Raw genomic sequence first — 21,924 nt, 5'->3', positions numbered from 1 at the left:
CAGGACCTTGAGAGCTGCAGAGGGAGGCAGGGCTGGGTTTGACTTCCTTCCAAGTGCAGGGTGAGCCGTGGAGGAGTTTCAGCACTGAAGGTGCGATTAGGTCTGTAACAGGTGCTCGCCCCGGTGAGCAGCCCTGCAGAGAGGACTGGCTGTGCCAGGCCCGTGTGTGTCCAACGAGGAAAGTACAGGCAGAGCTCCCGGCAAAGGCGGAGGCATAAGCCAACCTTGGCACTCGAATACGACAGAAGAGCCTGTGAGCAGTACCTGTTGGGGGAACCAGGGAGGCTTCCTGAAAGAGGTGGCATCTGAGCTGGGCTTGGGTGGTGGCATGGTGGAGGCCAGCGCTCCGGACCCAGGGACTCACTTCAGCAAGGGCTCAGCAGTGGGGGTGCACGGGCTGGGTTTGATGAGCCGGATGACGAGGAGAGACTCCCCAGGGGGTCACAAGGCCCCATGGTGGCTGAGCCAGCACTGAGACCCTGTCTCTGATGCCCACCTGAGGCCTGCCACCAAGAACGGGCATCGAGGAAGTCCCCAAAGCCCCCAGGTCAGCGGGTTCCTGCAAATCTGACCTCTGAGGGGGTGCATTTCCCTGATTGCAGCACAGCAGGGGGATGGGGAAGAGGAAGTAGGGGCCACTGGCTAGTCCCAGAGAGCCAGGAGGAGGGGCCTCTTCTCGAGCTGAGAGAAGCAGGGGCGGAGCCTCCCCAAAGGCGGTTCGCGTGGACCCCTGAGACCACGGCCCAGACGCAGGGTGGCTGGAGGGAAGTGAGAGGTGAACCCAGCCTGGCCTGGCGGGCGGAGGCCCTCTGTCACCCACTCTCCTGGACTGCTGAGGGCCATGGCTGTGGCCCAGCAGCTGCGGGCTGAGAGGTGAGTGCAGGGCACTGCCCTCCCCGGGCGTCCCCACTGTTCCCAGCAGGCCTCGGGGGACAGAGGCCGGCCCTGCTACAGCCCCTTGTTAATATCAGAAGTGGGGAGGCTGGAGCTGAGTCAGAGCCCAAATACTCAGAAATGCAGACTCCCAGAACCATTTTAAGGAAATTAAGCTGTGGTTCACCTCCCTCAGGCACGGGTGAAGACTCGAGGCTCGGAGATGGGCAGTGACTGTCCCAGGGTCACACAGGAGTGGGTGGCAGAGTCTAGATAGGATCTCAGGCAATCTGTCTCCCCAACCGAGCTCGCAGCTCCACATTGTGGTCAGTAACGGCTTTCCATCTTCTGTTCAAATGGAATACAGAACTTTGCTGGTCTTCCCTCTTTATCCAGAGCTAGGCCCAAATGTCACCTCCTCCAAGCAGCCCTCCCCGACTAACCCCCACTGTCCTCTGACCCGTTGCCCTATTTCTTTTTTCTGTACAGTCCTTATATTACTGTCATAATCTGCTAGACTCGTTCATTTGTTTTCTTGATCACTGGCTCCGCCTTTAGAACTAAGTGCGATGAGGGTGGTACAGTGTTTGTCTCTTTGAATCACTGCCGTATCCCTAGGATGCAGAACGATGCTGGTACAGACTAGGTGCTCAGTAAATGCTCTGGATGGTTACATGAGTGGCTCTTTGAGTTGGAAAATGTCCGTAGATCCTTCTCGCCCAGTCCTGCCATCATACAGATGAGCAAACAGGGGCCCCGGGAAAAGAGTGCACCTCCCCGGGGCCCAGGGAGCAAGCAGCAAGGCCCACGTGCGGAGCGCAGCTTCGCGGGGTTGGCTCATCTCTGGCGGCATTTCTGACGCTTCCGCGGGAGCCGGGCCCGGGACTCCGGGCTGGGCACCCGCCTTCCAGCATCGGAGCGGCGGGGCATGTCGAACACGGAGTGAGCTAACTGTGAGGAGGGGACTCTCTAGAGGGTCGCTGGGGATGGTCAGGCTGGTCCGGACCGAAGCGGGCAGCGCAGGGCCCGCGGTGGAACTGGCTGGAAGTGCGGCCTGGGGTGGGGTTTCCCACGCCTGGATGGCACAGCGGGAAGGCGGGTCTGCGTGTGCGCGCGGGTCTGCGTGTGCGCGCGGGAAGCGGCGGGAGAAGCTCATGCTTACAGGACGGATCACGAATGGCCTCGGGGAGCGACAGAGGCTGGTGCTGGGGTGCTGGGGTGCTGGGGTGCTGGGGTGCTGGGGTGCTGGGGCGCTGGGCGGGGTCTTCCCCGCATTCCAGCCCCTCTTCCCCACGACTTCTCGCTGGCAGCTGGGTCTGACACGCAAACTCGAACCCGCAGGAAACAGCTGCGGTGGGAAGCTGGCGGCGCTTCCTGTTTCTCGGGTCCGTGGGTCAGGGAGGGGACTCCGAGAGCTGGCTGGGCGGCTGCGTGTGTCTCCCTCCCACTCCCTGGTCCTTTTCGCCTGCCCTCGCCCCTCAGAGGAGGACGGCCACCCCCTCCAGCCCTTCATGGGGCCCCCGAGCCAGGTCCTGGGGTCACTGGCCTCCCTGTCCCTCAAAAACCTTATTCGAGAGCGGGCCCTATATTTGTTCTGTTCGAGGCCGAAGCAGAGGATCCAAAGGGCGGGCGCCAGAGTCCCACGGCGGGACTCTCTAAGACCGAGCGGCCTGAGGATGGAAAGGACTACTCAGGGGTAGTGAGTTTAGTTCCAACAAGCAGGGTTTGAGCACCTACTGTGTGCAGGAACCACAAAACCTGAACCAGCTGCTGCCTAAGGGTCTTTCTAACTTTTGGCCTCGCCTGCGCAAGCTCCCAACTGGACTTTGCATGAATGTGTGTGAGCCCTGAGCATCCTGGCCTTCGGGGAACCCTGAGCTGGCATCAGCTCTGAGGGGTCCTGGCTCAGTCTCCAGGGGAATGGTTATTCTAGGGGCACAGCTGATGGAGGTTGCTGCACGCCTGCCCCCCCCCCCCCCACAGCGGGAAAGTAGACCATTCCCACACTTCCCACCAGGGGACTTGCTAAAACACAGACACAGGCAGTGGCCCTTGCCAAGCCCCTACTATGTGCCCAGCACAGTTCTGGGCCCTGGGGACGCAGAGTGGGCAGGGTACCTGCTCTCACAGGCGTTCTCGGCTGTGCTTCTTGCAATGGGACCCGCTGACCCTCCTGGGATGTACGTGCTTCTGTGGGCCCCGTTTTGTAGAGGGGGGAGGAGCCAGAGCGCAGAGAAGAGTCTTCCCAAGGTCCCTGCTGGCGACCGCAGAGCCGGGGATTGGAGTCCCCTCTCCCACCTGTGCCCTCCTGCTCTGGTACGCACAGGTCCCCTGATGCCCTCTTGCGACAGCCCCTGCTCCACCCCCACCACCCCAGGGCAAGGCACAAGGGCCCTTCACCAGTGTGTGGGCCCCGCTGGTCTCACTGGCTCCTCTCTCATTGCTTTCTCCCGCTACCTCTGTGCTCAGGTGCACTCAGAAGACCCCTCCCCACCACTGCAGATCCTTGAACGTGCCCCCTCTTGCAGGGCTAGGGCCTCTGGCACTCCATGTTTCCTTTGCCTGCCATCCTTGTGGCAGCTCCTCTTCCCCCCCCCCGCTGACCTGGTGCTGCTTCCTCCAGGAAGCCCTCCCTGACCACTCCCAGTCTGAGCAAGCCCGGCCCTCATCCTTGCACAGCACTCCTGCTTTTCTCTCCGATGGATGTAACCCCCGTCTCAGAAGTGTCTGCTTGCCACGCTCTCTCGCCCACTGCCGCACACTGATTCTCTGAGGGGCCAGACGAATGGTCTCTGAGCTCCAGCTGCAGCTCAGAACCCCAGGTGCTTTCCCTGTATAGCATCTCTGCCCATCAGAGCTGTGTCACTGTTTGTTCAGTGACCGGCTTCCCCGCTCGGCCGTGAGACTCAGGCAGGCAGAGGCCGCACCTCAACGCGCTCAGAACAGCGTCTGAGCTACAGCAGGTACTTCCCAGGATTTGCTGTTATTATTACCTCAGATGGGGAACCTGAGGCTGGGAAGGCTTGGGATTTATCTAAGTTCATGCTTCAAACCAGGGGCAGCCCAGCCTGTCGACCTGCTTGGGCAAGCGTATTAACCTCTCCGTGCCTCGGTGAGCACTCAGGAAATCGTGAGTGTAGTCACTGTTACCCAACCTGCCCGATTCCCTGCTCAAGGCCTCGGTACCCCTCCGGTTCTTTCCTGCCCCACCCCAGGCAGACTACAGAGGAAATACCATGAAAGGCACGGCCTCGGGGAGAAAGTGGAAGAGGAAGCCTTTCCCAAGGGTGTTACCATAAGGGCATGTGTAGAAAGTGAGTGGGGAGGCCGGTTGCCAGTGGCTACCAGCTCACTCCGGGTGTGGTGGGGATTTCCTCTGCCTGCCTTCTGCCACCCTGAGTCACCTCCCGACGGCAGCCTCCTGCGTCCTGCAGTAGCCCGAGACCCCAAGCAGCCCGGGTCACACGGGGCAGCAGCAGGGGCTGGGACTGGCTGTGCAGACGTGGAAACCAGTATCTCCTGAAGTCCCGATCAGCTCGGAGGCTTGAGCCATGGCAGCCCCGCCCCCAGCTCCCACCCTGTGTCCCAGGTGCTGTAATGGTGGAGTCACGCTTGCTCCTGGTTTCCTGATGTGGCCACAGGTGGGCGGCCGCTTCCGTTTCCTGGGCGGTCTGCGTGCTCTTCCTCCACGTGTTTCTCTCAGCCCCTCCCTCTGCTCACTGCTCTTCTCTGGGGGTCTTAAGCACAGTCACAGGCAGATGGTTCTCACCTCTCCCGCTGCCGCTGAGAGGCCCCCAACCAGCTCCAGAGCCGCACACCAGCTCTTTCCAGACCTCGACCTGCGTGCCTGAGTGGCCTCCCAAACTGGCCTGCGGGAAACTGAGTCCACCCGCTCTGCTCCCCAACCGCCCATCCTCAGGAACGGCTGGCAAATGGGCAGTGTGTCCACCGAAGATGCACAAGGCTGCAGGGACCAGAGGAACGGATATTAGCGTAAACAAACAGGGGTTTAATTCTTCAAATAACAAGAAGTCCAGGTTCACAGCTGGTTCTGCGGCTCAGTGACTTCAGGACCAGCATCGCAGAGATTCCTTCGGTCTTCCTCGTGTTTTTGCCTCATGGATGCAATGTGGCTGCTGCAGGTCCCGATGTCACACCTGCTTTCAAGGCAGGCAGAAGGCAGAAGGGAGGAGACCATGCTGGCTTTATCCATCTCTCTGGATCAGGAATGCAAACCTTCTCCCTTGAATGGCTCAGAGAGTGTGGGGTGGCCCACAGCCCCGTGTGGCCCTGCGTGGCCCTGTGGGACCTCAGGGATGCTTTTGGGAGGAGTGGTCACCAGCATGGGATGCTAGGAAGGTGGTCACATCAGGGGGATCGCTGCGCAGCGGGTTTCTGCCCCTTGCCGCTGCTACCAGGCCAGCTTCCTGGCTTGGCTAGGCCACAGTGTCTGACCCGGGTTCTGTGCCGCTGGGGCATGGACATGGTGAGAGGTTTTGGGGTCCTTCACTGCCTGTCCACCTCAAGCCTGAGTCCCGGGACCTGAGCAGCCGGTGGGTGTGGAGGAGAACTGCCTGCCGGACTCCCTGGGTCCCCCCTGTGCATGCACTGACGGTTGGTGGGCCAAGAAATAGAAAAGTTTCATAAAGGAGAAGGAAAGGACGAGAAAAGGACATTGATGTGGTCGACAAAAACGCCTGTCCTTGGAGCAGGTTCGTGTGGCCCTGCGTGGCCCTGTGGGACCTCAGGGATGCTTTTGGGAGGAGTGGTCGTCTCGTGAGAGAAGAGGCAAAGGAAGAAGAGCTGAGGAAACGTGAGGAAGCAAAGGACCCCTACCGCAGGGGCCGCTCCGTGCCCTCACTGGAGTCTGCCCCTGTCCACGGAAGCAGGTGCCGGCGGGGACGTGCGTGGCACCGATGGTGGCATCAGGCAAACACAGCTCCAGGGATTATCACACGCAAAAGGTGGCTCAGAAAACGCAGGCGTGCCAGCTGCCCAAATCCACCTTGCGTGCAAGAGGCGTGCCAGCCCAAATGATGACCTGGGGACGGGGAGAGGTCACCGCCGGCCAGCTGGACCTGGTGCACCACGAGGGTCGCCAGCTTCCTGTTCCCCACCAGGGCCAGCATGTCGGGGAAGAAAGGACTTCCCGGCCCCAGAGCAAGAGACGGTTTCCCCAACAGGGCACAGGCCTCTGCCGCCACCCCCGGCACAGGAGACCCACGGGGATCATGGCTCTGAGGTCGGGTACGCCGATGCCGACGACGGCCAGGCTTATGGTTCCTATGCTAACAGCTGCAGCACCCAGCTTGGAGGCATGCCGGTTACTACGACTGCGGACAGGGACTCAGGGGTGAGACACACGATTCCTGTGGACGGAGGAGCACGCTGGCTCAAGACTCCAGGCACCGCCAGCCAGGACAGCGAAGGGCATCTACAGAGACGAGCCACAGACCAGGAGTGAGCGTGCCGTCTGGGGTTGCGGAACGGCCAGCCTCCACCAGCCCTGTACTCCTATACTGTCCAAAGCACTTTTTTCTATGAACGATCCCTCTTTTTTTTTTCTTTTCAATTTTATTTATTTATTTTTAGAGAGGGAAGGGAGGGAGAAAGAGAGAGAGAGAGAAACATCAATGTGCGGTTGCTGGGGGCCGTGGCCTGCAACCCAGGAATGTACCCTGACTGGGAATCGAACCTGTGACACTTTGGTTCACAGCCCGAGCTCAATCCACTGAGCTACACCAGCCAGGGTGAACGATCCCTCTTTAAATAAATCAAAATGCTTAAAATCTGGATGGATGGAACTTAAAACTACTTTGTGGAAGCATCAACCTGGGCAGAAAGAAAAAAAAAGAGGTAAAATTTTGTTATTTCTAGTTGTATATGAAAAAAAATAGGTTATCAGCCCTGGCTGGCATAGCTCAGTGGATTGAGCATGGGCTGCGAACCAAAGCATTGCAGTCAGGGCACATGCCTGGGTTGCAGGCCACGGCCCCCAGCAACCGCACATTGATGTTTCTCTCTCTCTCTCTCTTTCTCCCTCCTTTCCCTCTCTAAAAATAAATATAAAATCTTTAAAAAAATAGGTTATCAAAAGGGGGAAAAAACTTTGATGAACTAGTGTTAAACGAAAAATAGGTTTACTAAATATGTTCGTTCATCCTTGAAAGTAAGCCTCACCTTTCACTTTAAAGGTTTCCACAGAATTTGGTTATTTTACCTTTCAGCCACATGCTAGCTCCTTTTTTTCCTCTGGCCAGCCTACATAAAAAGGGAAGCCAATGACAAGTGCAAATAATGTGGTATTGTTTTGAAACTCAAGTCTTGAAATGTTCTGTAGCGTTAAGCCGTTTCCTCTTGCTTGAAACTAAATAAATTTTTGAAAGAAAAAAAAAACCACTCTTGGAAAGGCCCCTGTGCAGATTCCTTCTTAGGTCTCATTGGCCACGTTGGTCACGTGGCTGCTCTTAGCTGCAAGAGAGTCTGGGAGGCAGGAATGGGATCTCTATGTTTGGCTCCGCCCAATCATGGTCTATCACCTTGGAGCTAGGCCTCTTGCCATCGTAAGCCAAATTGGAGCCTGATGAGCAGGAAGAAACTCGACACAACAAATGAAACAGTGTTTGCTGAGAGTGGTATCCCCTGTTCCTGTCCTTTCCTCCTGTCCCCGCCTGCTCTCTGCCACATGGTCTCTCAACTGGAGCGCTTCAGGGCCTCCCAGTGGTGCTCTGTCCCTTTAAGCCTCTGCCCTCTTCCCCTTCTCCACGCCGCTGCCTGCGGTGGCCTCCCAGAGCTGGGGTCCTACTGCGTTTGCACTCTCACCCAAAGCCTCATGTGGCTCCCCATAGCCCATAGAACTTCCGGAGCTCAGCCCCGGAGCCCTTCCTCCGGCTGGCCTCAGCCTCATCTGCCTTCTCGGTCTCCGACCTCATCCAACTGCTCCTCCGGCCTCGGAACCTTAGCATACGCTGTTCCCTCTGCCCGGAAGGCCCTCCTCGCGCATGTCCTACCTGGAGGATTCCAGGTCTTTCTAGACCTGGCTCAAATGTTACCTCCTCTGTGACATCTCCCCAACCTGGGCGTGATTAGCCGTTCTCTCGGTGGGGCACGTGTTGGCCTTGTCCACCCTGGTGACCCCGGGGCCAAGAGCAGGGTCCGAGGCAGAGGAGGTGCTCGCAGCGTGGGTCCTGGCCGGGCCCCGCGGTCGCAGGCCATGTGAGACTTTCATACACATGCAGCTGTCGCTCTGTGGCCCCATGCCAGATGCCTCCCCCCGGAGGTCTGTTCTGTGCGTGCTGGCCTGGCCCGGGAAGGGCCGTTGAATGAGGGATGCCAGACACACCCTGGGCTCACGTCGCCCACTGCTTCTGCCCCACGGGCCCCCGGGAACAGATCAGGGTGGTAACCAGCGCGTCTTTGCTTCCTGCCTCCCTCAGCGACTTTCAGCAGCTTCCCGATGACGTCGCCATCTCAGCCAACATTGCCGACATCGAGGAGAAGAGGGGCTTCACCAGCCACTTCGTAAGAGAGACCCCTGGACCTTCCCCCTCTGACCCCTGAACCTTCAACTCTCCCCTCTCTTACCTTTCCCCCAGCAGTTCTCAGCAGGGCGAGTCTGCCCTGCAGGGGACAGTGGCAGCGTGTACCTTTGGGCGTCTTTGATTATTGCCACTTGGGGGCAGGAGTGCCATGGGTACTCAGGGGACAGAGGCCGGTGGGGTGGGCGGAGGCCCAGCAGGCTGCCTCATGCCCTGCGTGCCCAGGACCGCCCCCAGCGAGGCCTGTCCTGCTGAGGCTGAGGAACCCTGTTCAGCCCTAGGCCCTCGGGACCCCCCTGCTCTCTGTCCCCGGCCTCCGAGGGCCCACCCCCGGCCTCTGTCCTAGGTGTTCGTCATCGAGGTGAAGACAAAAGGGGGCTCCAAGTACCTCATCTACCGCCGCTACCGCGAGTTCTACGCCCTGCAGAGCAAGCTGGAGGAGCGGTACGGGCCGGACAGCAAGACCAGCCCGCTGACCTGCAGCCTGCCTGTCCTCCCAGGTAGGCCGGCCCCAGCCCCGCTGCGGCAGCGTGGACGGACCTGTCCATCGGCCCTCCTGCCGGCTGTGCTGGCGCGGTTGGGCCGGTCTGCCCCAACCCATGTGTAATGCACTCACTGCGTCCATGCCCCCCTCCCGGCAGTCACGGGCTGCCTTCTCGCTCTCCTGCCTCCTAGCCCTTGGCTTCCTACGGCCCACTGACCTTTACGGCGTCCACCATCCACCAGTGACCGTGGCCATGGTGTGGGGCACGTGAGCACCGGCCTCTCTGCCCCGAGTCAGGCCTTCGGTGTCTCCCTAGTAAAACACACAGACACCGTCCAGGCCTCCCTCGGGAGAACTGCCCTCCACCTCTGCAGTCTGGGCCCCCGCCGGCCTCACGGGACCCCCCTTTCCCGCTCTGCTGGGAGCCTGTGCGCGTCACACCTGTGCTTCCGGACAGTCCAGTGCCCTGCTGCCCCCTGGCTTTCCTCCCCAGCTTGAGCCTAACCTGCACCTCCAACAAGCCCGAACCTCCCACCTCTCAGTCCTGCCCACTTGACCCCTATGGGAGAGACCCCCACCCTCGTGGTCCCGAGGTCCCTCCAGGCCCTGCAGCCTCATGCACGCATCTGTCCCCCAGACATGGAGCCCTTCCTGCCCTTCCCTTCTTCAAGCTCAAACCCCACCTCTACCAGCTCTTACTTTGTCTGTCTGGGCCAATGCCCGCGGTTCCTCCTCACCCAGCTCCAGGAGGAGTTGACGCCGCCTCCAGCGGCTCCTGGCTTCTCTTGTCCTCCTTGGGAGCTGGATTTGCTTGCACCTGCCGCTTCCCCCTCTCTGGGCTGCAGAGGAAGGAGGGTCTCTCCTGCTTGCATCCAACCCCCCTCCCTTTGGGGTTCCCCCTGACAGCTTGTCCTGCATGCTCCCTGTTCATGCACTTTCTCCCTTTTGCCTGGACTCGGCCACGTTGCTGCACAGGCTCCGCCCTCTTCCATCTCTGAATAAACCCGGGCCGCAGGTAAGCGTTCTTGCAACCGGCCTCCTTGAGCCCCAGGAGCCTTCAGAGATCTCCTTTCCTTCCTTTCACAATAAACCTTCGCTTGCTCTCTCCCCCCTCTCATCTCCCGCCTGCTCCCCGGCCCCCACCGCCTGGGTTTCCGCTCTTCCTGCTGCACTGTGTCCCCTCCTCACCCCCCACTGCAGGACGGTGGCCTGTGGCCTGTTAACGTTGACACAGCTCAGGCCTCGCCTTCCTTGTCTTGCCTCCTCGTCCAGGGAGCTCTCTCCGAGCTTCTGTGACACCGGTGTCTGCCAGTCCCCTCTCTGCCTCACCGGCGGCTCCTCCAATGTCTCCTTGTAGATCCCCGGCTCTGGTGGGGGTCAGGGGGGTCTCTGGGTAGGCAGTCCCACCGGAGCCCCACCTGAGGCTCCCGGAGAGGACATTGGTTTCTGGTCGGCCACCCCTCACACTCCAACTCTCCCCCAAACACTCCATCATGCTTTTAAAGAAAGATTCCTTCATCCGCTCAACAAATATTGGTTGATTTGGGCAATATTCTAGACCCGTGGCTCTTAATTTGGGCGGCATATTGGAAGTCATGCAGTATTTCAGATATCCTGATGCCCGAGGCCCACACCCCTAGCCGTTCCGATCCAATCGCTCTAGAGCGAATCCAGCACGGTGAGGGTTTTGAGGCTCCTTGGGCGGCTGGAATGTGTGGCCACGGTGCAGAGGGTCCAGCTGCGAGCAAAGCAGAGACTTTGCCTCTTGGAGCTAAGAATCCCTTGTGCGCGGGGGTGGGGGGTGCAGTGAGGCAACGCGGGAACAGCCAAAACAAGGAAAAAACATCAGCGGGCGATGCGGCAGCTCGGGGAGCGCAAGCCGGGTGGCGGGACGGTGCGGGGAGGCCACTTCGGCGCGGTGGAAAGGGGAGGGGAGGAGCTCGGACCAATGGGGAGGACACGCTGTGCTTCTCCTCAGCCAAAGTCTACGTGGGTGTGAAACAGGAGATCGCTGAGGCCAGGATACCTGCACTCAACGCCTACATGAAGGTAACCGCGGGGCGGGGCGGGGCGGGGCCCCCAGGGCGCTTGGGAGGGGCAGGGGGCGGGGTGGGGAGCGGGGTGGGGGGCGGGGAGGAGCCCAGGGACCACCTCTGAGCGTAGCTTTGGGACCTGGGGCTGGCTCTCTCGCTCTGATGGACCGCACCTTCAGTCCTTAAAGGCCTGGCCTGCGGGGAGAAGCAGGATGTGTTCTCAGGGATCCAGGGCGCGGGGCGGGGCGGGGGGAGGGCACGGGAGCAGTGGGGAAGGTCCAGGGAACCACGGTTTGAATGGACAACTGCAATGTCAGTGCCGGGCGTTCTGACGCAGCGGTGAGTGGGGCCGGTGCCTGCCCAGGGGAAAGGTCAGGTGGGTCATGACATCACAGACTTGGCCTACAGAGCAGCGGCACGACGGGCCAGGGCCCCAGCTCTGCCACACAGCACCTTTGTGCAAACTGGAGAAAGGCCCCCCCTCGTCAGGGCGCAGGCTGGGTATTAGTTGCATTCATGGGCCTTGGCTTGGTGCCCTCCTATGTTCCCCAACTTATAAATTGTCTGCAGCCTTAGGAGGTGGGGGAGACTGAGGAAGGAGCATCTTAAAGGCAGAAGCTGGGCTGGTCAGAAAAGGCCTTTCAGCCCTGGCTAGCATAGCTCAGTGGATTGAGTGCGGTCTGCGAACCAAAGCATCGCAGGTTTGATTCCCAGTCAGGGTATATGCCTGGGTTGCAGGCCATGACCCCCAGCAACCGCACATTGATGTTTCTCTCTCTCTCTTTCTCCCTCCCCTCTCTAAAAATAAATAAATAAAATCTTTACAAAAAAAAGAAAAGGACTTTCACCAAACAGAGCTGGGCCAGAAAGGGACAATGTTCCTCGTGTGGTAGCGAGCACCCCGTCATTAGAGGCATACAAGCCATGGCTTGCCGGCAACCTCAAGAAACTGGAGAAGACCCTGGCTGGTGTGGACTGAGTGCCTAACCAAAGGGTCATGGGATCGATTCCCAGTCTAGGGCACGTGACTGAGTTGCAGGCCAGGTCCCGGTAGGGGGCGCATGAGGGGCAACCACACATTGATGTTTCTCTTCCTCTCTCCCTCCCTTCCCCTGTCTAAAGATAAATAAGATCTTTAAATAGAAGAGGAACTGGAGAAGGGAGCCCTCCTCATAGCCCAGCGGCACGCTCACAGACAGGGGGCTCACCCGCCTCTCCGCTCTCACAACTGAAGAGCACCGCGCTAGGAGTCTCTTTGGTCTTTGCTCTGGTGATTTGGGGCGAGTTGCCCGTCCTCTCCGGGACTTGGTTTTCCTTCTTATGAAGCAAGGCGGCACACCCAGCTCTCCAGTCTCATAGGAGTGGCCTTGGGGTCCGCAGAGAAAAGGACATGAAAGTGCTTTGGAAACTGTGAACCTGGTGGGGCGAAGGCTAGGAGGGTGCAGAGGACATGGGAGGAGCGAGCAGGTGGCCCACGGGTCCTCCCTGGTGGCTGCAGGAACCAGCACTGGAGGCATCTCCTCTCAAGGGGGCGCTGTGACAGCTGCTCCCAGGGGGCAGCTGGAAGCCCCACCCTCCTCTGAAAGAGCTGGAAGAGGAGCGTGTGCTCTGTGGGGAGAGAAAAGAGGCTGCAGAGCCGGGGCTGTCCACCCCACACCTGCCCTCAGCAGCCAGCAGCGGGGAGGGTCCCATCTCTGCCCATCCATGTCCAACTTGATTCCTCAAGCCCAGAGGTCAACCTGTGCAGGGATCTGCTATGGTAACCCTATCCTGTGCTTGCACACCTGCAGAGACGGGGAGCTCACTACCACTCCCCCTGACCTAGGCTGCTCACCCCATTGCTGGATAGCTGTTAGGAAAGCCAGCACCCACTGCTCTCACCTCTGGCCTGATGGAGAATGCGGGTCACGTGATAATGACGATGCCCCAGGACCATGTGGGAGGCACTCTGACTAGCAACAGGGAGGCTCTAGGTGTGCACTTGGCAGGTGAATGAATGGGCTTGTTTTTTGATAGCTCCTGCGATAACGTGTGTGTTAGGTACTATTGTTCCTATTTTGAAACGAGGAAAGAAGGCACAGAGAGTCAGAGTTGCTCCCTCAGTGTCACAGAGCAGTTAGGTAGGAGGGATGGGATTCGAACTCACATCCCTGAGATGCTAGGGCTGTGCTCTTATCCACGGTGCTGTGTTGTAATAGGAACAACAGCTGTGATGGGATAGCTCCCTTGGTCACTTGCTAGATGCCCAGTGCCGTTCTAAGGGCTGTGCACGTGCTCGTGTATTTATTCCTTACACAAGCCCCCGAGGGAGATGCCGTTACCATCCCCATTTTATGAATGGGCATGTGGAGGCCGAGGCTCACCCAGCCAGTGCGTGGCAGCGCTGAAGCCCAAGCCCGGGGCAGCCTGGCTCTGCGCCTGCGCCCCGAGACCCAGCTCTGGGCAGCCGTCCAGCCCTCCCCTACGACAGCTGCGTCTTTCCCAGGCTCCGAGTTCCCAGTCCGTCCGGTTACAGTTCCCGGCTCCTCCCGCCTTGCTGCCTCTGTGGGATTTTCTGAGGAGGTCTGGCTGCTGGCTGCCTGTAGGGCTGCGGCACGCAGAGCTACAACCACAGGGCTCCCGGGGCCCCGTGTGGTGTGCGGCTGAGGGTGGGGACCTGTGACGTGTGCATCGCGGGACCCTGCCAGGCTCTGGGTCCTCACCCCTCACGGCCTTTGCCTTGGGGCGGTATAACCAGCCCGCGATCAAGGGAGGGTGCTGACCCCACCACGTCCTAGCCCTGCCAAGCCTCAGTTTCCCCAATTGTGGTATGAGGTAACGTGTTTAGGCCAGAATATCACCAACTGTTGTTCATTTGGGTTATTTGGGTTATTCCTCCCCCGTTACTGTCTCATATGGAGCTAAGGGATGATGGGGCTTGGTGGCAGATGGCCCTGGGGACTCCAGCTTTGTCACTTAGTACACTGTGTGGCCTCAGGCAGGTCCCTTCACCTTTGTGACCCTGACTCGCAGGTCACCAGAAGATGGAGTGAGGTCACACGGTGCGGCACTCAGGGCAATGCAGGGCAGCCGCCACCGCATCACATCGCCTGGCACCCCCTCTAGTGCCATGGCTGGAGGCCTTTTGGTCTTCTCCAGATGAGCTCTTCTCAAGGCAGTTGGCCCCTCCTGACCTTGAACCCAGGGGCAAAGCTTGGGAGATGTTACCTTAGCCTACTGAAACTGTTAAAATATACCTGGCTTTTGTTGCCAGACAGAGAAGAGGGGTTTGGCGTGGGGCGGAGCAGCTGGGGTGGGACGCCTGGGCGGGCCTTCCTGCTGACCTCCCGCCCGCCCCGCCCTCTCCCCCACGTGCAGAGCCTCCTCAGCCTGCCCATCTGGGTGCTGATGGACGAGGACGTGCGGATCTTCTTCTATCAGTCGCCCTACGACTCAGAGCAGGTGCCCCAGGCTCTCCGCCGGCTCCGCCCGCGCACCCGGAAAGTGTGAGTGCCGGGTCCCTGCAGCCCCCCCGGGCCAGAGCCAGGGCCCCTTCTCCTAAGCAGGTGCCCCAGCTCCCGCTTTCCCCAGGAGGAAGGGAAGGAGAAGAGGTCAGCTCTGTCCCACAGGAAGTAATCACTGAAACTGCAGGCCACTGAGTTGGTGGGTGCTGGGGGCCCAAAGGCGAGCTCGCTGCTGCCTGGAGTCCGGGGGCAGTACTCCTGGGCCCTGGCCTCCCCACCCACTGCCCCTCCTTCCTCCAGCCAGCACCTCCGGGTGCCCGGCCGTGTCTCCTGAGCACCCAGGCAGGAATTCATCCCGGACACAGGGCAGCCCTGGGCCCTGGAGCAGGGCGTGTCCCCTCTGCAAGCCTGTGTCCTCCGCTGCAGTGTTAGAATAGTCACACGGCTTCAGCGGCTGGGTGTAGGGAGTGGAAGGAAGAACAGGTGTGAAGCCTCTGGCAGGTTATGGCCCTAGGTGGATGTCCCCACCCCCCTCCTCTCTCAGCTCCTGCTTCCTGGTCCACACAGGGCACGCTCTCCCCTCCAGGGGCCGTGAGAACCGAGGTGCGTTGCGGGGCCGGGTGTGATGCCCACAGGAGCAATTGTACCCGCATCTTTAACATGCTCTCCTTCCTGCCTTTCTGGCCTCTGGCTCAGAAGCAGAGGGCTGGGCCTGAGAGAACCAGGGGGCTGACAACCGCTCTTTTCTCTCCACAGCAAGAGTGAGTCCCTGCAAGGTGCCACCCTAGACCGCCTGGAAGCTCCAAAAGCAGAGGTACCTGTGGGCCTGCCCCTCCCCCTCCCCTCGGAGCCCCTCCTGCTGAGTGTGGGCTGGTGTCTAGGGCTGGGTGCTGCCGGAGGAAGAGACAGGAGGAGACGCAGCCTCAGCCTTGGGTGCCGAGGACCCCAGCCCAGCTGCGAGGGGGGCAATGCCAAGCACACAGAGGCAGAAGAGAACGTGTCCACCCACCACCCATTCAGCCAGCTTTCCCGGCCCCTCTGGGCCAGCCCTGCTTGGGGACTAACACCTTGGAGGTGACACAGACAAGCCCTGTCCCTTAGGAGCCCACGACTCCCTGAGGACACACACATAAAGACACGCATTTCAGACCCGGGGTGGTCAGTGGCTGGGGATTATGGGAGTGCCAGAGCCCACACAGGCCTGGGGGGCCCGGGAAGGTGCTGGGTCCAGGGAGGCTGGCTCCTTCCTCCCATCCTCATTGCAGCTGCAGAAGGAGCTCCCACTCTGGAGTCACGGAGACCTGGGTTCTAATCCCAGCTCCTCCGATGGCTGGTAGAGCGGCCTTAAACAAGTCACTCATTCTTCCCGAGCCTCAGTTTCCCCACCTGTTAAATGGGACATCAAAGTGAGCACTTAAGTGGGAGCTCAGTGGGTGTTCCTCCCTCCTGCCTTACCACACCCTTCTTTCCAGGCCCTGTTTGACTTCACTGGGAACAGCAAACTGGAGCTGAATCTGAAAGCTGGAGATGTGATCTTCCTCCTCAGTCGGGTCAACAAAGACTGGCTGGAGGTGAGTTTGGAGGTGAGGGTGGAGGTGAGGTTAGAAGTGATGAAGGTGAGGGTGGAGGTGAGGGTGAAGGTGAGGGTGGAGGTGAGGGTGGAGGTGAGGTAGAGTGAGAGGTGAGTTTGGAGGTGAGGGTGGAGGTGAGTTTGGAGGTGAGGGTGGAGGTGAGGTTAGAAGTGATGAAGGTGAGGGTGGAGGTGAGGGTGGAGGTGAGAGTGGAGGTGAGGGCGAGATGAGGGTGGAGGTGAGGGTGGAGGTGAGAGTGGAAGTGAGATCGTTTTGGTCTGGCGAGGGAATCAGAGAACGAGGAAGGGCAAGGAGGACCCCGCGGAGGAGCTGGGGGGTGACAGGTCCGGAGCCCTGGCGGCGGTGGGCGGAGCCTCAGGGAATGCAGACGCTGGGGAGACAGGTGTGTGGTTGGTTAGGTGACTCTGGAGCCCACACTTGCCTTGCATTCTGTGTGCCCCAAGAAACGGTTGCTTGAGACAAGTTTCAGGTCTTGCTCTGTGACGAGGTTTCTCAGCTGCGGCACCGCTGACGTCGGCCCCGCCCCTCTTCGTCGTTGGGGCGGGGCGGGCCCGCACCTCGCGGGTTCTCAGCGACACCCGTGCTGTCCGCCCACTAGGTGACAGCCGCAGCCCTCCGGTGCGGCAGGCAAATCTGTCCCTGGGCGGCCGCTGAGAGGCGTGCGCTGCCCTGTGACCCGGGATGGTGACATCACGGCCGTCGCGGGCAGCGAGACGGGAGCAAGGAAGGGCCTGAGCTCTGGGGTCCGCCCGTCTGGTGTCTGGCCTTGTTCTGGTTTTAACTAGTTTCGTGACCTTGGCAAACTTGCTCAACCCTGTGGTTTCCTTTTCTGCAAATGGAGGCGATGCCGCTATTTCTTCATAGGGTTCCGGGAAGAGAGACATGAGGCGGAGCTGTTCGGGGCTCGGCCCACAGGCGCTCCTCCGCCTGGGTGTGCGGCGCCCGGCCGGCGCCAGGGCCCTTGAGAGAGTTAAATGGACTCCGGAGCCAGGGCTGGTCGTGGTGATTGCTCTGCCCCCGCACCCAGCGAGCGGGGCGCGTGTCAGGGCGCACACAGTGTCTCAGGAGTGGAGACGGGAGGTCACGGGCTGTTGTTCTTTTAAGTGAGATTCCTTTCTCTCAGCTCGGCGGTGTCCGAAGGTCATGGGATTGGTCCCCAGGTGAACACTGAGGGCTGGGGAGGGTCCCCGGCATCCAGGCCAGGAGAGGGACGAGGACCATCAGTCTCACCGACTTGGCAGTTTTGATACCCTCCCCCCCACCCCCGCCCTGCCCCCGGCCTGGAACCCTGCGTGATAGGTTTTTATCAGCTCTGACAGCTTCCCGATGGGGTATCTTGGGCTGTTCTCCAGAAACAGGAAATGTTTGTTGCCTTCCTGTTTTCTGGAAAGTTCTTTGTGTCGGTATGCTGGCCAATTTCTGGCCTCAGGTTGAGGGGAGAATCGGGCGAGATGCAAAGAGACTACTTTGAGCCTCAGTTTCTACATCTGTGAAATGGGCCGTAAGTGACACCCTCCCTGGGGCTGTGAAGACGCAGGCACAGGCAGTGGCTGGGCCTTGGGCGAGAGGCCTGGGCGGCAGAGGGAGGTTTTCTGGCCGTTCCGTCTGAAGCGGGTGCCCGGTGGTATCTGGGGAATGAATGCAGGGGTGGGGACCACACCCCTTCTCCCTCCCCTGTTCTATCTGCCACCTTAACACCCACCGCATTCTGCCTCAGCACGGAGTTCACCTGTGCACCTGCACGGCGTCCCTGCCCGTTACAGTGGAAGTTCCATGAGAGAGGACAAAGGGCTTCCATTCATTCATTCTGTGTGCCCAGCCCCAGCTGGCGCTCAAGAAATCTTTGAATGAAGGAAGGAAGGAAGGAAGGAGTGAGTGAGTGAATGAATGAAAGATGATAGACTCCCCGATAAGTTCAGATCTCCGTCTGTTCTGAAACGGAACTCCCTATGGGGTGTGCAGCCTGGTGACCCCTGCCGCTTCTTCTCGTCCCTCTGCATCAGGGAGCCCACACCTCGCCTGCCTCTCCCGGCCGTGAGGAAGGAATGGGCGTCCCGGGCTGTGGCGCCCCCGCCTCTCCTCACGCTGACATCGAGGCCCTGTCTTTCCTCCTCAGGGCACCGTCCGGGGAGCCACAGGCATCTTCCCGCTGTCCTTCGTGAAGATCCTCAAGGACTTCCCCGAGGAGGACGACCCCACCAACTGGCTGCGCTGCTATTACTACGAGGACACCATCAGCACCATCAAGTTCGTGGCCTGTGGGCGGAGCCTGTCCACCTTCCTTGCCCACCCCCACTCCCACCTCCATATCACGTTCTGGGCCCCAAGACCCGAATCAGATGTTATGTTGACCCCCCAGCGCCCTCCTCCGACACACTGAGAGCCTGCAGTGGCCCCTCCCCCCCCGTCCTCCAGATAAGCCATGCCAGGATGCCAGGGTCCCTCGTGGCCTGGCCAGGGTCGGTCTCATGTCCCCCTTCCGGCCTGACGCCTCCTCACCCGTTCCTGTTGTCCCTGCAGGGACATCGCCGTGGAGGAAGACCTGAGTAGCACTCCACTCTTCAAGGACCTGCTGGAGCTCATGAGGTGAGGGGTGGGGTGGGGGGCGGGGTGGGGGTGGGGTGGGTCCTGTTCCCTGGAGCAGCAACCAGAAGGAGACACACGAGGCATCCAGGTGCTCTCTGTACCTGGTTTGCCTCCTCGTTCCACCCCCACCCCAGCCCTGCAGAGTGGGGGTCAGCGCCCCGTGTTACATTTGGGGGTGGGGCTGCTGCAGAGAGGTCCGGGTGCTTGGGTGAGGCCCCACAGTGTGTGAGCATAGGCGTGCAGCTGCAGCTGAGGTCTCCTTAGGTAAAAACCCCGAAGCTGGGTCCTCCACCACCAGGGAGCTGCCGACTCCCGGGACCCAGGTTGGACGGTTCTTCCCCAGAAGGGAGAGGGCGCTGTTCCCTTCCTGACTCTGAAGTAATGCCTGCTCACTGTTCTTACACACGTCGGAAATCACAGGAAGGCGTCGACGAGTGAACCACCCCGCAGCGTTGCTCCTCTCCCTCCCTGTCTGGTGCTCACTCAGATTGCTTTGGGGCGCACCCTGCCCCACCCCCCGCATACACCTCCCTGCAACTGGCTACACAGGATCATTCCATGGATGCGCCTTAATTAATGTGCCCATCCCTTTTCGTTGGCCTTTTAAGTTATCCTCCGCTTTCTACCGTAAATCATATCGTGTCACATGTTTGGTGACTTGCCCGATTATTTCCTTAGGATGAGTTCCCAGGAGTTGGGAGTCTGGGACCAAGGGGTTTGCAAATCATTTATGTTTTCCACTCATTCTGTCCGACTACCCGTAGAAAGCTCAGACCAGCCATCTACCTGTGCACCCCCAGGTAGTAAGCGTGCCCACCTGCCTGTACCCCCCCACATATCAGGTGGTCCCGGCCTCCACAGCCTCACGCAGGTGTCTTGTGGGCTTTGTTCTGCTCTGCTCTGCGCTGTACCCGGCCAAACCCACTCCTCTTCCCCACGGCAGTTCCTAAGTGCCCAGCACACTTCCACACAAGACACTTCGGGCTGCGTCACTAATTTAACGTGGGGTTCCCTTCCGCCGGGGGTCTGTTTCCCCATCTGCGCGGTGGGAGTTGGACCACGCAGGTGCTCAGGCCCCTGTCGAGCTCTGACTTCTTCCGACGTGGAGGCCCAGCCCCCGAAACTCCCTCGGCCACCGGCCGCTCACTCACCCCGACCTCCCCCACCCAGGCGGGAGTTCCAGAAGGAGGACATCGCCCTGAATTACCAGGACGCCGACGGGGACCTGGTCCGGCTGCTCTCGGACGAGGACGTGAGGCTCATGGTGAAGCAGGCCCGAGCCCTCCCCGCGCAGAAGCGCCTCTTCCCCTGGAAGCTGCACATCACCCAGAGGGACGACTACAAGGTCTACAACACAGTCCCCTGAGCCGGCGGTGCCCCTCCCTGGGGGCCGTGCGGGGACACCTGCGGGAACGCCCGTTTAAGAAAGACTAAACGGACCTCGCGGCGTCTGTTCACACAAATCCGATCGTTCGGCTTCTAACGCGTTGCCTGGCCAGATTCACGGAGAACTCCAGCTGCTGCAAAACAACTGCCCCCTGCACGGGACACACCCCGCAAAGAGCCTCGCAAGACGGGGTGGGGGTCCCCAATGGCCTCCCACTCTCCCCCTCCCACCCATGACCCGGGCTGGGGCCAGAATCCACGTGGCCTCACTTTGGAATTGTTCTGGAACGCAGAGGAGATGCTGCTGTTGGAACGCTGAGCCCTGGGGAGGCCCTGTGGTGGGGAGTCCGGACCGGGGGCTCTTGTGTGAGGTCAAGGCCATGGGGGTAAGGGACGAGGTGATCCTGGGACAGTGACAGAAGCAGAAGAAGGAAAAAGTCCCCCCACCCCAAGTACACTGTTCCCAGTTTAGGATGATGTGAGTCACGCAGATTAAGATGAAGCTTATTGTCAAAATCAACAAATTTCTGTGAGTGAGAACACGCAGTAACAATAAACAATTGCTTTAGAGTCCCGGGGACTATGGGTTATTGAACTCCGTGGCTAAAATGTTTCAAGAAATAAGGAACAAAATCATCACAATGAACAAGCTAACGAGAATGACCAGGCACATTTACAAAGGAAAGATAGAATATATATATAAACATACAAGTGCGTATATGTACACTAATACATACACCTGTGTATAGGTGTGTGTGTGTGCATAAATCTGTTGAAACAGAAAATTCAGTGGATGAGTCGGATAGCATATTGCACGCAGGCAGAGAAAAAGAAACTGGTGAATTAGAAGGTAAAACCAAAGAAATTACCCACAATATAACTCAGAGAGGCATGTAGGTAGAGAACATGGCAATGAGGTTGAGGTGTGAATGACATAACAAAAGTTCTTTTAAAATCAGAGTCTTGGGAAGAGGAAATATGGAGAATGAAGAAGAAGCAGTGTTTAAACAGATGGCAGATGTACTATTTCAAAAGGAATGAAACACTGAAATCTGTGGGTACGAGAAGCAAGCCTGGGCAAATAAAAACTGGTGCCCAGCCAGCTACAGCATTTTGAAACTGCAGAACACCAAAGCCAAGGAGAAGGTCTCAAAAACAGTCAGAAAAAGTTGAGATTATTACAAAAAAAAAACAATTAGAATCGTAAGCAGATTTATCAATAGCATCAATGGAAGCCAAAGTCAATGTGGTTATAGCTTCAAGTTTTTGCACCCAAATAACTTTCAATCAAGAATTATAAACTCACACCCTGGCTGGTGTAGCTCAGTGGATTGAGCGCCAGCCTGCATACTGAAGGGGTCCCTGGTTCAATTCCCAGTCAGGGCACATGCCTGGGTTGTAGGCCAGGTGCTCAGTAGGGGGTGCATGAGAGGCAACCACACGCTGATGTTCCTCTCCCTCCCTTTCTCTCTCACTTCCCCTTTCTCTAATAATAAATAGACTCTTTTAAAAAAGAATGACATACTCAGTAAAGTCATCTTTCATTAGTGAGGATGAAACGAAGACAAGTACAGATAAAAACGGAGCACTTGCTACCAAGGTACCTGAACTAAAAGCATCTTTAAAGCACTTTCTTCCAGAGGAAGGAATGTGAGTCCTCCTCGAAGAATCAATAGTCAGACACAAGAACGATTGATAAGCGAAGACAATGGTAATTTCTTTGTATCGTGGATTTGTATTGTGGGTCTGTAGTCCGTTGACTTCGCCTGGCTGGGACTGGACTTCCAAGAATTCCCTTTCCCGTGCGGATCCAGACTGGCACGGGGGATCGGGGGATCGGAGACATTTGGTAACAGATTTAGAAGGCAAACCAGCGGGAGGCAGCGGGCAACTCCTTTTCAGTTCAGCTGAGACACTGTGTTTCAACTTGCGGACATTGTTGCTCGTCTGCTGGTTCACATTCTGAAACTTCAGAATGCGAAAGTCAGA

General features: G+C 58.9%; 1 protein-coding gene across 1 annotated transcript; it reads left to right on the top strand.

Annotated features, from left to right (window-relative positions):
• Nucleotides 1–696: 696 nt before the first annotated feature.
• NCF4 (neutrophil cytosolic factor 4) lies at nucleotides 697–20,509 on the top strand. Its single transcript, XM_045834897.1, has 10 exons — nucleotides 697–873; nucleotides 8,310–8,394; nucleotides 8,758–8,911; nucleotides 10,874–10,944; nucleotides 14,286–14,413; nucleotides 15,128–15,185; nucleotides 15,844–15,942; nucleotides 18,080–18,210; nucleotides 18,484–18,549; nucleotides 19,720–20,509. Exons 1-10 carry the CDS (start codon nucleotides 842–844, stop codon nucleotides 19,913–19,915), a joined length of 1,020 nt encoding a protein of 339 aa, XP_045690853.1. The 5' UTR covers nucleotides 697–841; the 3' UTR covers nucleotides 19,916–20,509.
• Nucleotides 20,510–21,924: the final 1,415 nt, after the last annotated feature.

The sequence above is a fragment of the Phyllostomus hastatus genome, unplaced genomic scaffold (assembly GCF_019186645.2).
Source record: "Phyllostomus hastatus isolate PE091 unplaced genomic scaffold, TTU_PhHast_1.1 phas_contig_198, whole genome shotgun sequence".
Lineage (NCBI taxonomy): Eukaryota > Metazoa > Chordata > Mammalia > Chiroptera > Phyllostomidae > Phyllostomus > Phyllostomus hastatus.
The sequence above is the reverse complement of the archived record's forward strand: the minus strand, read 5'-3'. Positions and strand labels throughout refer to the sequence as shown.

Coding starts and splice junctions, on each gene's coding strand:
- NCF4 (XM_045834897.1), top strand. CDS start 842: ATGGCTGTGGCCCAGCAGCTGCGGGCTGAGAG. Junction 8,912..10,873: donor CAGCCTGCCTGTCCTCCCAG/GTAGGCCGGCCC, acceptor GCTTCTCCTCAG/CCAAAGTCTACGTGGGTGTG. Junction 15,186..15,843: donor TGGAAGCTCCAAAAGCAGAG/GTACCTGTGGGC, acceptor CCTTCTTTCCAG/GCCCTGTTTGACTTCACTGG.